Source organism: Natator depressus, chromosome 27 (assembly GCF_965152275.1).
Source record: "Natator depressus isolate rNatDep1 chromosome 27, rNatDep2.hap1, whole genome shotgun sequence".
NCBI classification, from domain to species: Eukaryota; Metazoa; Chordata; order Testudines; family Cheloniidae; genus Natator; species Natator depressus.
In genome coordinates, this window is record NC_134260.1 from 3,608,461 (window position 1) to 3,621,738 (window position 13,278).

Here is a 13,278-nt window from a genome sequence, read left to right on the forward strand (position 1 = left end):
ACAGACCTATTGGAGCATAAGCTTTTGTGGGCTATGAGGTGGGTTCTGTATCTGTTCAGGAATGCCGGGGAAAGCATTCATGTAACTTTGCTATGTGAGCAGAGCTTGGAGAGGCTGGGCTCACTTCATCAGGGGAAGTTTGAGTCACAAGACTTGAGGTCCCCAGCTCCAGACTGAGTCACCCAGACATTGGACTATGACTAAGGCTACGTTTTAGTGACGGCTATTTTTAGTAAAAAGTCATGGACAGGTCATGTGCAGTAAAAAATTCACAGCCTGTGACCTGTCCATAACTTGTACTATATACCCCTGACTAACTCTTGGGTACTGGGGAGGGGGGAAGGGACTGTGCTGTGGGTGCTCAGGGGGGAGGGTGGCTGTGGTGCCCATGGGCTGCCCGCCACCCCTCCCCAACAGAGCTGGGACTGGCAGGCTCCCCACCTGACTCTGTGGAGCCCCCACCCCCTCCCCTACCTCAGCCATCTCCTACACCCAAACTCCTGCTGCTGCTGGGGGGAGGGGCATGGTTGTCCGAGACTGCCCCAGCAATGGCAGGTGCAGTTGGCTTGGGGGCCACCCAAGCTGCAGAAGTCATGGAGGTCCTGGAAAGTCACAGACTGAGCAAACTATTTTCTATTTGCTTAATACTTTATTTGCTTGAAATTCTTAATTTCAAAATAAATGAAGGTATTGTTTTCTTTTACTAGGTAAATATATGGGCTGTCAGTTAATCACAGTTAACTCGTGATTTAACAAAAAAATTAATTGTGATTAATCACAGTTTTAATCGCAATGTTAAACAATAGAATACCAATTGGAATGTATTAAATATTTTGGATGTTTTTCTACATTTTTCAAATATATTGCTTTCAATTACAACACAGTACAAAGTGTACAGTGTTCACTTCATATTTTTTATTACAAATATTTGCACTGTAAAAATCATGAAAGAAATAGTATTTTTCAGATCATCACATACAAGTACCATAGTGCAATCTCTTTATCATGAAAATGCAACTTATAAATGTAGATTTATTTATTTTTTGGTTAGGTAACTGCACTCAAAAACAAAACAATGCAAAACTGTAGGGCCTACAAGTCCACTCAGTCCTACTTCTTGTTCAGCCAATTGCTAAGGCAAACAAGTTTTACATTTACAGGTGATAATGTTGCCTACTTCTTATTTACAATGTCATCAGAGAGTGATGCATGGGACTTTGGTAGCCAGCATGGCAAAGTATTTACGTGCCAGATATGCTAAACATTCGTATGCCCCTTCATGCTTCGGCAACCATTCCAAAGGACATGCTTCCATGCTGATGACACTCGTTACAAAAAAATGCATTAATTAAATTTGGGACTGAACTCCTCGGTGGATAACTGTATGTCTCTGGCTCTGTTTTACCTGCATTCTGCCATACATTTCATGTTATAGCAGTCTTGGATGATGACTCAGCACCCGTTGTTCATTTTAAAAACACTCACTGAAGATCCGACGAAATGCAAAGAAGGTGCCAATGTGAAATTTTTAAAGATAGCTACAGCACTCGACCCAAGGTTTAAGAATCTGAAGTGCCTTCCAAAATCTGAGCGGGACGAGGTGTGAAGCATGCTTTCAGATGTCTTAAAAGAGCAACACTCTGAACCGGAAACTATGGAACCTGAACCATCAAAAAAGAAAATCAACCTTCAGCGGGTGTCATCTGACTCAGATGATGAAAATTAATGTGTCAGTTTGCACTGCTTTGGATTGTTACCAAGCAGAACCTGTCATCAGAATGGACACGTTGTCTGGAATGGTGGATAAAGCATGGAGGGACATATGAATCTTTAGCACATCTGGCACGTAAATATCTTGTGACGCTGGCTGCAACAGTACCATGTGAATGCCTGTTCTCGCTTTCTGGTGATGTTGTGAAGCAGGCAGCATTATCTCCTGCAAATGTAAAGAAACTTGTTTGTCTGAAAAAAGAAAAGGAGTACTTGTGGCACCTTAGAGACTAACCAATTTATTTGAGCATAAGCTTTCGTGAGCTACAGCTCACTTCATCGGCTGCATACTGTGGAAAGTGTAGAAGATCTTTTTATACACACAAAGCATGAAAAAATACCTCCTCCCACCCCACTCTCCTGCTGGTAATAGCTTATCTAAAGTGATCACTCTCCTTACAATGTGTATGATAATCAAGGTGGGCCATTTCCAGCACAAATCCAGGGTTTAACAAGAACGTCGGGGGGGGGGGGGTAGGAAAAAACAAGGGGAAATAGGTTACCTTGCATAATGACTTAGCCACTCCCAGTCTCTATTGGAAAACCTGGATTTGTGCTGGAAATGGCCCAACTTGATTATCATACACATTGTAAGGAGAGTGATCACTTTAGATAAGCTATTACGAGCAGGAGAGTGGGGTGGGAGGAGGTATTTTTTTCATGCTTTGTGTGTATATAAAAAGATCTTCTACACTTTCCACAGTATGCATCTGATGAAGTGAGCTGTAGCTCACGAAAGCTCATGCTCAAATAAATTGGTTAGTCTCTAAGGTGCCACACGTACTCCTTTTTCTTTTTGCGAATACAGACTAACACGGCTGTTACTCTGAAACTTGTTTGTCTGAGCGATTGGCTGAACAAGAAATAGGACTGAGTGGACTTGTAGGCTTTAAAGTTTTACATTGTTCTATTTTTGAATGCAGTTATTTTGTGTAACAATTCTACATTTGTTAGTTCAACTTTCATGATAGAGATTGCACTACAGTACTTGTACAGTAACTCCTCACTTAATGTTGTAGTTATGTGCTTGAAAAATGCTACTTTAAGTGAAACGATGTTAAGCAAAGCTAATTTCCTCCTAAGAATTAATGGGGGGGGGGTTGGGGGGTTAGGTTCCAGAGAAATTTTTTTTGCCAGACAAGACTATTTTTCATATGTATGTACACACACACACACAAGTTTTAAACAAACAATTTAATACTGTATGCAGTGTGATGGGGCAAGGCCAGCTGGCTATAGAAAAGTAGTGGGAGATAGATATATTAGCTTTGGGCTAAACAAATCTCTGGTACCAGGATAAGTGAAATGGCTCAGTAGACTGTGACCCTTGTCTCTAGAGAGAGAGAAGGGTTACGGGGAGGGTCACAGTGAGCCTCTGAGGCTAGCGAAATCCGCCAGGAAACACGGGACGCACGGAGGCAAGGACAAAGTTTTGTCACAGCAGCAAAATGGAGGTAGGGGAGACCGCATGGCAGAGAACGAGAGTCACACACGTGGTGTGTGTGAGCAAGAGGAGGGAGGGAGAGATGCGCATTGCCCCTTTAAGTACGCTGACCTCGCTCTAAGTACATTGCCTTTAAGTACATCAGCAAGTTGAGACAGCAGCTGCTGCCAGCAAGTTCCCTCCATCCTGAGCCCTGTTGTGTCCCCCCACTGCTCTGTGGAGATGGGGTAAAGGAGCAGTGGGGAGGAAGGGGACACCCTGACACTAGCATCCCTCTTCCCCCCCAAACCCCTCCAAGCAAGCAGGAGGCTCCCGGGAGCAGCTCCAAGGCAGAGGGCAGGAGCAGCACATGGCAGTGGGGGGAGGGACACCTGAACTGCCTGGCCATTGCCAGCCTGCTGGGTGGCTGCTGCACAGGGAATTTTACAGGAGCTGACAGGAGGGCTACTGGCCCACCCTGGTTCCAGGCCCCCACCAGCTCCAAGGGGCTGCTCTTCCTGCAAGCAGTGGACAAAGCAGGTGGCTGCCAAACAATGTTGTAAGGGAGCATTGCGCAACTTTAAACGAGCACATTCTCTAATTGATCAACAACGTTAATCAGGATGACATTAAGGGAGGAGTAACTGTATTAGGTGAATTGAAAACTGCTATTTCTTTGGGTTTTTAGAGTGCAAATATTTGTAATTGAAAATAACAATAAAGTGAGCACTGTGCACTCTGTATTCTGTGTTGTAAGTGAAATCAGTATATTTGAAAATATAGAAAACATCCAAAAATATTTAAATAAATGGTATTCTATTGTTGGTTAATCGTGCAATTAATTAATCATGATGAATTTTTTTAATTGCTTGACAGCCCTAGTAAATATTATTACACTTGGTTATTTTTCATCATCTTAATTATTGTATGTCCTTTTGTCAGCTCTGTCCATCAGCACTTTAACTCATCCAGATGAGCTTGTCCTGAGAGCTTTACACTGCTCTGGGATGGCCCTGGACATGAAGCAGTTTTTGATGGAAAAAAAAAATCAAAAATTGTTAGAACATATTGAGGGGAAAAAAGTAAATACCAAGACTCTTCTTTCATTCTGGTCTCCCTTCACTTGCCCTTTGGCTCCCCCTGGTGGCTGACTGATGCTATCACTGCACTTGGAGTTAATGATATTGTACTGGAATCAAGTAATCAATTTAGTCAAATCATCAAATCTCCTATATTACTAACAAAAAGAAAAGCTGTAACTTTCAGTTTTCCAATCTAATTTCAATGATCATATAATTAATCTTTACTCATTAACCAATAATTAACTTCATATTTAATTTCATTTCCATTGGTAACAACAATAGGGTCTTATCATACACATTAGGTTTCCTTTAATCCCTACTTCCACCAAGTGAACCCTTGTGTAAAGCTGTAGTTTACCCCACCATAGGGGCCTGCCACTTCTGTGAGTTTCTTTGTCGCTAGGCCTTCTGCCATGAGTGTTCGCAGAAGGGGATCTCACGCTATGTGGGGAAGTTTGTATCATGAGAACAAGCACCTCTGTTCTATTTCCCCACATTTTAATTTTTCAAAGTAGCAGGAGGGGGATGAGAAGAGATGCAAATGCATAAGACACAAGAGCAAAACTAAGAAACAAACGCCTAGAATCAGGAGTCAGCATTCATGTAATCGGACTCAGTCTGGATCTAGAGGCTGAGACATTGATTTCCCCTCATTGGTTATCAGCACTTGAATAGCATAAAAGTCTTCAGTGTCCAACAAAGCAGCCAGATTGGGAAGGCATGTCCTCGGAAGGCACGAACTGCTTCTTTCTTTGCCTCTTGAAACTTTGGATCCACATGGTAAAGGAGAATTGTTCCCAATCGAGCTATGGCATCCCTTGAGGCTGTAGTCAATGCCACTACACTGGTGAAGGATGTTTTACCTGGAGCATATTTCACCATAGCTTTCTTCTCTGGTGTGAACGCCAACAACTAGTTGCCTGCTATTTTGACCTGAGTTCTTTGCCAAATCCTTGGCCTTGGTCAGGGCAAATTTACACTTCTCTGGAGTAGAATCCTTTACCAAACCATTCCAAATTTTAGCAGTGTTAGTGACAAATTGCCAAGTTTGTTTCTTTAATCTGTTGGCACAGATCGAAGTTAGGAACTACATACAGGCCTGGATCAGAATCTCTGTAATCTACCAAAGGTAGTGGGTGGGGGGGGGGGTTCAATTTGAAAGTAATTATTTTTCTGCAGCTATGTCACATTCAACACTGAGTTAATATGATACACATTTCCATTACAAAGGGTGAGTTCAACAAAAACACCACTTCTGTTTCCTCCACATCTACGTAGTTAGGGACAATGTGTCCCAAATCATAGGATTAGTTAAGAGATCTTGTAGGTACTGGGTCTCAACTATTTGGGAACCAAATACATGGGTATTTTGCCTCCTCCTGAATCACTTACTGTGGAATTCTCTCCAGGTATTATCTGAGACAATATTGACCTAAGCAATTGAACAACACTGTGATCATATGCAGCTACTTCAGTTAGTTGCACAATTTGGGGTGTGCTGCTGTTCACCATTTCATACTGGAGCATTATAAGAATACTTCTGTTTCCGTGCTATCATATCCAATAACTTGAAGTCTCTCCTGTTTTACTGAACTGCACTTGAACTTTCTCCATGTCATCATGGAGGGGTGGGGGAAAAGCTAAAATAAAGTGAGAAATGAGTATTTTAGCAGCTGATTATTTGTCTCAAAGTTCCCAATAATCCGAGCTACATTCTGTCAAAACAAAACTAATGCCCAAACGGCCTTCAGGAAAGAGAGGAAAACTCACATCACGTAAGAGGTAAAAGACACTTTCAATTTCACATAAAGTGAAATTCCAGAGAAGGCTGCATTTGATAATTCATAGAATCATAGAATATCAGGGTTGGAAGGGACCTCAGGAGGTCATCTAGTCCAACCCCCTGCTCAAAGCAGGACCGATCCCCAGTTAAATCATCCCAGCCAGGGCTTTGTCAAGCCTGACCTTAAAAACTTCTGAGGGAGATTCCACCACCTCCCTAGGTAACGCATTCCAGTGTTTCACCACCCTCCTAGTGAAAACGTTTTTCCTAATATCCAACCTAAATCTCCCCCACTGCAACTTGAGACCATTACTCCTTGTTCTGTCATCTGCTACCACTGAGAACAGTCTAGAGCCATCCTCTTTGGAACCCCCTTTCAGGTAGTTGAAAGCAGCTATCAAATCCCTCCTCATTCTTCTCTTCCGTAGACTAAATATCCCCAGTTCCCTCAGCCTCTCCTCATAACACATGTGTTCCAGTCCCCTAATCATTTTTGTTGCCCTCTGCTGGACTCTTTCCAATTTTTCCACATCCTTCTTGTAGTGTGGGGCCCAAAACTGGACACAGGACTCCAGATGAGGCCTCACCAGTGTTGAATAGAGGGGAACGATCACGTCCCTCGATCTGCTGGCAATGCCCCTACTTATAAATCCCAAAATGCCATTGGCCTTCTTGGCAACAAGGGCACACTGTTGACTCATATCCAGCTTCTCGTCCACTGTAACCCCTAGGTCCTTTTCTGCAGAACTGCTGCCGAGCCATTTGGTCCCTAGTCTGTAGCGGTGCATGGGATTCTTCCATCCTAAGTGCAGGACTCTGCACTTGTCCTTGTTGAACCTCATCAGATTTCTTTTGGCCCAATCCTCCAATTTGTCTAGGTCCCTCTGTATCCTATCCCTACCCTCCAGCATATCTACCTCTCCTCCCAGTTTAGTGTCATCTGCAAACTTGCTGAGGGTGCAATCCACACCATCCTCCAGATCATTTATGAAGATATTGAACAAAAACGGCCCCAGGACTGACCCTTGGGGCCCTCCACTTAATACCGGCTGCCAGCTAGACATGGAGCCATTGATCACTACCCGTTGAGCCCGACAATCTAGCCAGCTTTCTATCCACCTTATAGTCCATTCATCCAGCCCATACTTCTTTAATTTGCTGGCAAAAATACTGTGGAAGACAGTGTCAAAAGCTTTGCTAAAGTCAAGGAACAACACGTCCACTGCTTTCCCTTCATCCACAGAACCAGTTATCTTGTCATAGAAGGCAATTAGATTAGTCAGGCATGACTTGCCCTTGGTGAATCCATGCTGACTGTTCCTGATCACTTTCCTCTCCTCTAAGTGCTTCAGAATTAATTCCTTGAGGACCTGCTCCATGATTTTTCCAGGGACTGAGGTGAGGCTGACTGGCCTGTAGTTCCCAGGATCCTCCTTCGTCCCTTTTTTAAAGATGGGCACTACATTAGCCTTTTTCCAGTCGTCCGGGACTTCCCCTGATCGCCATGAGTTTTCAAAGATAATGGCCAATGGCTCTGCAATCACATCCGCCAACTCCTTTAGCACTCTCGGATGCAACGCATCCGGCCCCATGGACTTGTGCTTGTCCAGCTTTTCTAAATAGTCCCAAATCTCTTCTTTCTCCACAGAGGGCTGGTCACCTCCTCCCCATGCATCTATTATTCAAAATCAGAATAATAGATTCTCCCAACACATTCCCCTCTGATCTATTCAAACCTGCATCATTCGGTGCTGTCATAGGACAAAGGAGTTGACCGAAAGGACCACAGGATTCACCCCAAAGAAGGTGAGCTGCAAAGGTAGGCCTTTCAGCTGGGAGGACCCGAGAGACCACGATGACAAATGGTGCAAATAGGCTTAAAGGTCAGTATGTGGGAATCAGCAAAAATATTAAAACAAATCGTTTTGTCAGCCCTCGACAAAGTTTTTATGGTTTTTATCTCCCTTGTGGATTCTCTGATGATAAATAAGAGCTGAACTCTGATGGAAGCTTTTCCCACAGTCGGAGCATCTATAGGGTCTTTCTCCTGTGTGGATCCTCTGATGTGTAATAAGATGTGAGCTCCGAGTGAAGTTCTTCCTGCATTCACAGCATTCATAGGGTCTCTCTCCTGTGTGGATCTGCTGATGTCTAATAAGGTGTGCGTGTCGAGTGAAGGTTTTCCCGCACTGACAGCACTCATAGGGCCTGTCTTCTGTATGGATTCTCCGATGCGTAATAAGGTGTGAGCTCTGACTGAAGGTTTTCCCGCACTCACAGCATTCATAGGGCCTCTCTCCTGTGTGGATTCTCTGATGTGTAATGAGGCCTGAGCGGTAACTGAAGGTTTTCCAGCACTCACAGCATTCATACGGCTTCTCTCCTGTGTGGATCCTCTGATGTCTAATAAGGTGTGAGATCATACTGAAGTTTTTTGCGCACTCACAGCATTCATAGGGCCTGTCCTCTGTGTGGATTCTCTGATGAGTAATAAGATGTGACCGCTGACTGAAGGTTTTCCCGCACTCACAGCATCCATAAGGTCTCTCTCCTGTGTGGATTCTCTGATGTGTAATAAGCGTTGAGCCCCGAGTGAAGTTTTTCCCACACTCACAGCATTTATAGGGTCGCTCTCCTGTGTGGATCCGCTGATGAGTAATAAGGCTTGAACGGCTACCGAAGGTTTTCCCACACTCCGTGCACATGTGGTTTCTCTCTCCTGTGGGGATTCTCTGCTTGGCTGTGGTTTCCTTGAGGTCCTCATGAGTTTCCTGACAATTCATGGATTTACCCACTTTCTGCCCTGGTTGGTTGCCCTGCTGCCTTTCTGGCCTGTGCTGACTCTCACAGGCTTTTCCCTGCTCAGAACTCCTGGGCACGTTCCCTTTGGATCTTTGCAAAAATGCCCCAGATAGTTCCACTTGCTCAGCATCTTCCTGCTGAGGCTTCTGCTCTTCATTCTCCCTCACCAGCCCATCACCTGCTGGAACAGAGAGAGAAACCTCAGAAATGGGAGTGCGAAAGGGGAGAGCAAACCAAAATAAGACCGAGAGAGACTGAAAAATATAAAAATCAGGAACTGAATTTGCCCACACTCTTTTCCATAGGAGAGAGGAATGAATCAATTCTCCCTCCATCTCCCAACCAAACATTCAGGGGGAAGGGAGATCAAGGAGGAAGCTACTGCCAGGGGACCATGAGCAATATCTTCCCTGAGGATATGACATCTGGGGACAATCCTAAATTCAGAGCGCTCATAAGGTCTTTGTAGGGAATCCCAGCTGTTTACTTCAGACAGCTCCTGAGTTGGTTTAGTGATTCCTCACCGGTGTAGGCACATCTTAGGATCTCTTTTTCCTCTGAGCCCGGAAGATCTGGGACCCCTGGCTCTTTCCCTAGTTCCAGCTGGGAGATCACATCAGGTTTGGAAACTGGAAACCCTGCTCAGGGGAAAGAAAACAAGTGAGATCAGGTGAATTCATTGGACATTTGTCACAACAAAGTTCCATTATTTTAACTCCAGGTCATTTTAAAGCAGTAAAATTCTGGGGCCTGCTCCCCAGTTGCTCAAAGGTGCAGAACACGCTGCTTATGAGGGTTTAACTATCCCCATCTTTGCTGGGAACACACACAGCCAGTTGCTCATCATCAAAGGGTCCCCTGAAACCCAGAGAGAGTAACACCCTGGCCCAAAAGTGAAGACATGTCCAGCCACAAGGGAAGTCATCCTGGAACTGCTTCTCCCCAAGAGCGAGAGGCCCAGAAACAATGGGTTGGTGGGGTTCAGCATGGAAAGGGATGTCACTGAATCCGGCATCTCAGGGACACCAAATGGCAGGAAAGCAGGTTTAGAGGAATTAGGGATCTAGCGAGTTAGGTGTAATTGAAGGGAGTATGAAAATCCCCCAGTGTGAGGAGATGGCTTGGGAATTAGATGCTACAATTCAGGAGCAAGAGACTCTTAATTCCTCTGAAAAAGGAGAATATGAAAAATAAGACTCAGGCCACATGGACTCAGGAGGGATCATCTCAGAGATCCAAAAAGCCATCAGGGAAGAGAGATTGTGTCTGCTGCTGCAGATGGAGAGCAGGGAGCGAGACCCTCCATGTCCTCAGAAAGGTGACTACCAACCTATGACATCATCAAGGAAGCACACATTTGTGCCAGGGAAGGGGTTGTCCTGTGATGGGAGGAACAGAAGGACTCAGCAATGCTGGCTGGGCTCACAATGGGTATGGAAGAGGTGTGGGGGAAGGTAAGCCCTGACCAATGGATAGAGAGGAGTGAAAATAATAATTTGAAAAAAATAATGTAAAACAAAGTGAAACCAGACAGTAAAAAGAATAGAGTGCAGGCTTTAAATCAAGAGGGTCTGGGCAGGGATTCATAGAACCACAGAGTTACAAGGGAGCACAAGGGTCATCTAGTCTAACCCCCCCACCAAGATGCAAGATTTGTTGCGTCTAAACCATTCAAGACAGATGGCTCCAGCCTCCTTCTGAAAACCTCCAGTGAAGGAAGTTCCACAACCTCACTAGGCATCTGTTCCATTGTCCTACTCTTCTTACAGAGAGGAAGTTTTTCTTGAGATTTAATCTAAATTTGCTATGCTGGAGTTTGAACCCACTGCCTCTTGTCCTGCCCTCTGTGGTAAGAGAGAACAACTTTTCTCCATCTTATTTAGGGCAGCCTTTCAAGTATTTGGAGACTGCTATCATGTCCCCTCTTAATCTCCTCTTTTCCAAACTACACATACCCCGTTTCTTCAGCCTTTGCTCGTACGGCTGCATTCCACCCCTTTGATCATCTTTGTCACTCACCTCTGGATTCTTTCCAGTTTCTACACATCCTTACTATACATTGGTAACCAAAATTGGACACAGTACTCCAGCTGAAGCCTAACCAGCACTGAGTAGAGTGGTACTATTGTGATGGGTTCCCCCCCCCACCCCACGGCTGCCACCTGGAACTGGGGTACCACTGAGCCCCCCGATCCACCAGTCTGGGCTCTCTCACACTGTACTGCTGTGACAAGCTGCCATGCCCTCCAGGCTCCAGCCTGCACTTCCACCATCATACATACAAGTAGGGATACACCCAGCTGCAGTTACATGCAGGCAGGCTCTCTGACCAGCCCCTGCATAGGAAGGCTCCAGCTAAGGCACCTGCCAGCTCCTCAGGCCTGCACCCCCTCTGGAGTGTAAACCGAAAATTATACCATCTTGCGCTGCACAGGGAACTGTACAGTGTAAGCTCATGAAATGCGCCTCCTCCCTCAACGTGGAGAGGAACATGCAACAGCCTTTTGCCCCGAGTTATGATTCTCATACACTAGTTTAGATAACGCAAAAACAAGTTTATTAACTACAAAAGACAGATTTTAAGTGATTATAATGGATAGCAAACAGATCAAAGCAGATTACCTAGCAAATAAACAAAAAACACAAACTAAGCTTAATAAACAAAATAGATTGGATATGAACAGCAGATTCTCACCCTAGGTGGTGATATAAGCAGACTGCAGATTCTTAAGGGACAAGCTGCACTTGCTTACAGCTTGGAAACCCCAGGTGTTCCATTGACAGGCTAAAAATCCCTTTAGCCAGGGTCCAGCACTTCCCCCCAGTTCAGTCTTTGTTCCTCGGAAAATAGAAAGGAGCATAAACTCTGGCAGGTCAAGTGTAAAAGTCTAATTAGGCAGGCTAAAAAAGAATTTGAAGAGCAAATAGCAAGACACAAAAACTAACAGCCAAAAATTTGTGAAGTACATCAGAAGCAGGAAGCCTAACAAACAATCAGTGGCCCCATTGGCCGATCAAGATGCTAAAGGAGCACTCAAGGAAGACAAGGCCATTGCAGAGAAGCTAAATGAAGTCTTCACTGCAGAGGATGTGAAGGAGATTCCCATACCTGAGCCATTCTTTTTAGGTGGCAAATCTGAGGAACTGTCCCAGATTGAGGTGTCAATAGGAGGTGGTTTTGGAACAAATAGAAAAATTAAACTGTAATAAGTCACCAGGACCAGATGGTATTCACACAAGAATTCTGAAGGAACTCAAATATGAAATTGCACAACTACTAACTGTGGTATGTACTCTATCACTTACATCAGCTTCAGTACCAGATTACTTGAGGATAGCTAACATAAATCCAATTTTTAAAAAAGACTCCAGAGACGAGCCAGGCAACTACAGGTGAGTAAGCCTAACTGCAGTCTCAGGCAAATTGGTTGAAATTACAGCGAAGAACAGAATTATCAGACACATAAATAAACACAATATATTGGGGAAGAGTCAACATGGCTTTCGTAAAGGGAAATCATGCCTCACCAATTTACTAGAATTCTTTGAGGGGGTCAACAGGATGTGGACAAGGGTGATCCAGTGGATATAGTATATTAGGACTTTCAGAAAGCCTCTGACAAGTTCCCTCACTGAAGGCTCTTAAACAAAGAAAGCACTCCTGGGATAAGAGGGAAGGTCCTCTCATGGATCAATAATTGGTTAAAAGACAGAAAACAAAGGATAGGAATAAATGGTCAGTTTTCAGAATGGAATGTGGTAAATAGCGGGGTCCCCCAAGGATCCATAATGGAACCAGTGTTGTTCAACATATTCATAAATAATCTAGAAAAGGGGGTAAACAATGATGTTTTCAAAGTTTGCAGACAATACAAAACTACTCAAGGTAGTTAGGTCCAAAGCAGACTGCAAAGAGTTACAAAGGGATCTCACAAAATTGGGTGACTGGATGACAAAATGGCAGATGAAATACAATGTTGATAAGTGCAAGGTAATGCACATTGGAAAACATAATCCCAAATATATATATATATGCAATATGATGGGGTCTAAATTAGCTGTTACAACTCAAAAAGAAATCTTAGAGACGTCATGAGTAGTTCTGTGAAAACATTTTGCTCAATGTGCAGCAGCAGCCAAAAAAGCGAACAGAAAGTTAAGAACCATTAGCAAAGCAATAGATAATAGGACAGAAAATATCATAATGCCACCATAAAAATCAGTGCTATGCCCACACCTCAAATACTGCATGCAGTTCTGGTGACCCCATTGCAAAAACGATCTATCAGAATTGGAAAAGGTGCAGAGAAGGGCAGCTAAATGATTAGGGGTAGGAAACAACTTCCATGTCAGGAGAAATTAAAAAGTGTGGGACTGTTCCGCTTAGAAGAGAGGCAACTAAGGGGGTGGGGAAGAAT

The 13,278-nt window shown here is 44.1% G+C and overlaps 1 protein-coding gene across 1 annotated transcript in view; it reads right to left on the reverse strand.

Moving 5' to 3' along the window:
• Positions 1–6,607: 6,607 nt before the first annotated feature.
• The window catches only part of LOC141978519 (uncharacterized), a 52,105-nt gene continuing 45,434 nt past the window's right edge, over positions 6,608–13,278 (reverse strand). The window contains 1 exon segment of the mRNA XM_074940673.1: positions 6,608–8,798. Coding sequence (XP_074796774.1) covers positions 7,987–8,798 — 812 coding nt within the window. The 3' untranslated portion in view covers positions 6,608–7,986.